Source organism: Monopterus albus, unplaced genomic scaffold, assembly GCF_001952655.1.
Source record: "Monopterus albus unplaced genomic scaffold, M_albus_1.0 scaffold840.1, whole genome shotgun sequence".
Taxonomy (NCBI): Eukaryota; Metazoa; Chordata; class Actinopteri; order Synbranchiformes; family Synbranchidae; genus Monopterus; species Monopterus albus.
The window spans coordinates 10,350-13,676 of record NW_018128720.1 but is presented as its reverse complement, the minus strand read 5'-3'; the positions used below and the strand labels follow the sequence as shown (position 1 = coordinate 13,676).

General features: G+C 37.6%; 1 protein-coding gene across 1 annotated transcript; it reads right to left on the bottom strand.

Moving 5' to 3' along the window:
- Nucleotides 1–1,158: 1,158 nt before the first annotated feature.
- LOC109953604 (trace amine-associated receptor 13c-like) lies at nucleotides 1,159–2,261 on the bottom strand. Its single transcript, XM_020589081.1, has one exon. The coding sequence runs from the start codon at nucleotides 2,229–2,231 to the stop codon at nucleotides 1,245–1,247; it is 987 nt and encodes a 328-aa protein (XP_020444737.1). The 5' UTR covers nucleotides 2,232–2,261; the 3' UTR covers nucleotides 1,159–1,244.
- Between the last annotated feature and the right edge of the window lie 1,066 nt (nucleotides 2,262–3,327).

The window sequence follows — 3,327 nt, the reverse complement described above, 5'->3', positions numbered from 1 at the left end:
ACAGAGGATGTATTTTCATTTTACCATAATTGTATATGAAAAGTATTGATGAGTCAAACCGGTGCAAGGCAGCTTTATTTGTATATAACATATTTCACACAGAGGCAATTCAAAGAGCTTTGCACAGGCAAAGATAAACAGTAACAGCATTAAAACAGGCTAACATCACTTAAGACAAAATGAATGTAAAACATTGTTAAAGGGAGATAAATTATATGAAAATAGATACATAGACAAAATGAAGAAATACTGAAACATGAGAATCTAACAGTTGCATTGCAGTCATACTGTAGGATTTAAGTTGTCCTGAATGCAACAGATGAAATAAAAGTGCAACACAGAAACTAGTCAATTACTGTTTCAGGAAACTGGCAGAGTTTTCAAATGAGACATGAAAGATCTGGAGTTAGGGTACATTTTTTTCAAATTAAATCAAATCAAATCAAATGTATTTATATAGCACTTTAAAACAACATCCAGCTGACCAAAGCACTTTACACGGCAAAATAAAATCACAATAAATAAATAAAATCAGTGCAAATAAAAATAAAACAGCACAATAACAAACACATAACATACGTTCAATAAATTAAAATTAAGTTAAAAGGAATTAAAAGAAATGCATCAAGCCCTACTGTGTATTACAAGCCAAGCCAAATAAATAGGGTTTAAGCAAGGATTTAAAAGTACTGAGGTCGGTAGCTGACCTAACATTAAAAGGTAGACTATTCCATAATTTAGGTGCTGCAACATTAAAAGCACTGTCACCCCAGCGTTTATATCTGACCCTAGGAACCTCTAAAAGAAACTGGCTTGAAGATCTGAGGGTCCTAGCAGGTTTGTACCAGTGCACTAGTGCATTTTATTGGGAAGTTGGTTCCATGTGTGTGTGCAGAATAGCAGCCAAAAGCATCTTCACCCTGTTTGGTTCTTTAATGCATTTTGTATGCAGTCATATATAATGAAGTGCATTAAGCTTTTTCACATTGTTATGATTTCTGGGTCCTTCTGACAGTCTGGGGACAAGGCAAAACTACATGGGAATAGTTCAAAATAAGACTGATCCTATTTATTACAAGAACACATTTACCTTTATATTACTATTTGTGTTATATTTTACTATGAGCTACAAATGCCCTGCACAAGGGTCTGTGTGGTGCTGCAGCAGAACAGTCTGCTCAGAGGTGACACAATGTTTCTAAAACATTGTAAAAATGATCATTCACTGATACTTCCAGCCCTGTCTACAGGATCTTGACCTCCCGGGAGTTATCCTGCAGTATTCTGAGTGTGATGATGAGTTTGATAGCTTTTCTAAACCAGGGATAGAAAATGGCATAAATCAGAGGGTTGAGACAAGAGTTTAATATTATGAGCCAACACAAGAATGGATAATAGGACAAGCTGCTGGAGGTATCCACACCTGCAAGAATGGGATAATAGTATGGGCAGAAACACATTAGAAACACAACTATCAGAATCCCCAGTGTCCTGGCTGCCTTGGGCTGTGATTTCCTAGCAGTCGGACCTGCTCTTGCCTTGGTAGCAGCAGCCTGTGACTGAATTACACGCATCTGAGAAAGGGCAGCCACAAACACTCTGATATACAGCACAGCCATGACAGTACAGGGCGCAATAAAGGTCATAAACATGTCAATAGTAGCTGAAACTGGGTTTATGACCACCACACACTCCCCATGGCAGGAGCTGTATCTGTCCGGTTGCCCCATATGGTCCATAAGAATTAACCCGGTGTAGATAATTGAACAGGCCCAACAGATACATATACATATTTTAACATTAGTCAGAGTGACCCTGGAGGAGTAGATCAGTGGGTCACAAATAATCAGATAACGGTCAATGGATATGTATACCATGTGTCCCAAAGAGCTAGAGAGCACACAGTACATAAGATAAGGAGACAGAGCACACATGATCCTCCCCAGCAGCCAGCATGATTCAATGTAGCGTAGGCCTTCGACAGGCATCACCAGCAGCCCCACTGCCAGGTCGCACACAGCCATAGACTGGAGCAGAGTGTTGGTCGGAGTGTGGAGCTGCCGGAAGTGGGAGATGGAGAAGATGACAAGCAAATTGAGTGTCACAGTGAGCAGAGAGACAGATGCAACTAGGGTGTAGAGTAGGACAGTCTCAGAGCGTGGTCGCAGCAGACGCCTGCAGGAGGAGTTGAGGTTGGGGAAGCAGAGCTCAGAGCCCCAAGTGTCGTCCATCAGGGAGGAGAGGAGCAGGGCTGAGGTGGTGAACAGTTTATTTATATTACAGCTATACCACCACCCACTCTTTAACACCTCTTGGAGATGATGTAACTTCTTTGCATTCCTTATACTGGTCTACAATCTTTAAAAAGTTTTCTGCATCTGATTTGAAATGTGCATATTATTATGGATTTTGAAGTTATGACCTTTAAAGTCCAGATAAAGTAAAATCAGTGATTTGGTTCTAAACGCATTATCAATGTTAGAAAATATTTGCTGAAAAGGTGAAAAGACTGAGAATGATGTAGGACTGAATTTTAGAGTTAAATGTTTTAATTTTTTGCAGTTCAGGATTTTTTTTGGGCTGTGCAGAAATCATGGATGGATGGAACATCCATAACATAACATAGTTTTGTCATGAGAAAATGTCAGAATATTGTGAAAATAAAGTTGTAATATTCCATGGCCGGGGTATTAACCTTATAATCAAGCTTGTACAATAAGGCCATGTGCTCATGACCTATCATTTATATTGTGCACAGGATTTCATTCTACATCGCATTATGTATTCAGATTTTTGCAGAGTTGGAAAGTAACAAAGTACATTTACTCAATTACAGTACTTTACAGTTTTGAGGTATCTAAACCTTTTTGGGTATTTCCATTTTCTACTACATCATACTTCAACTTCACTTCATTTCAGAGAAAATATTGCACTCTGTAAGCCGCATTTATTTGATAACATTGGTTGCTATTTACTTTTCTAAATCAGATTAATTAAACAAAATAGAGTATAATCATAAATAGTTATTGATCCTCAGTGGAAAATTTAGCAGTATGTGCAGTACTTAAAATTATATAAGGTAGTTAATATTAGCTCCACCTTTAACAGCTGCAACATTAAAAGCAATTTGCACAAAAATACATCAGTAGTTATTCAGTAATGTTATTTAAATGAATGTGAACTGTGCCATTCTAAATAATGAGTACTTATAATTATGGTACTTAAAGTATATTTTAAGTAGCATTTTGAGTGCAGGACTTCTAATAGAGTATTTTTACATTGTGATATTGCTATCTGTACTAAGTAAGCAATCTACACTCCCTGACA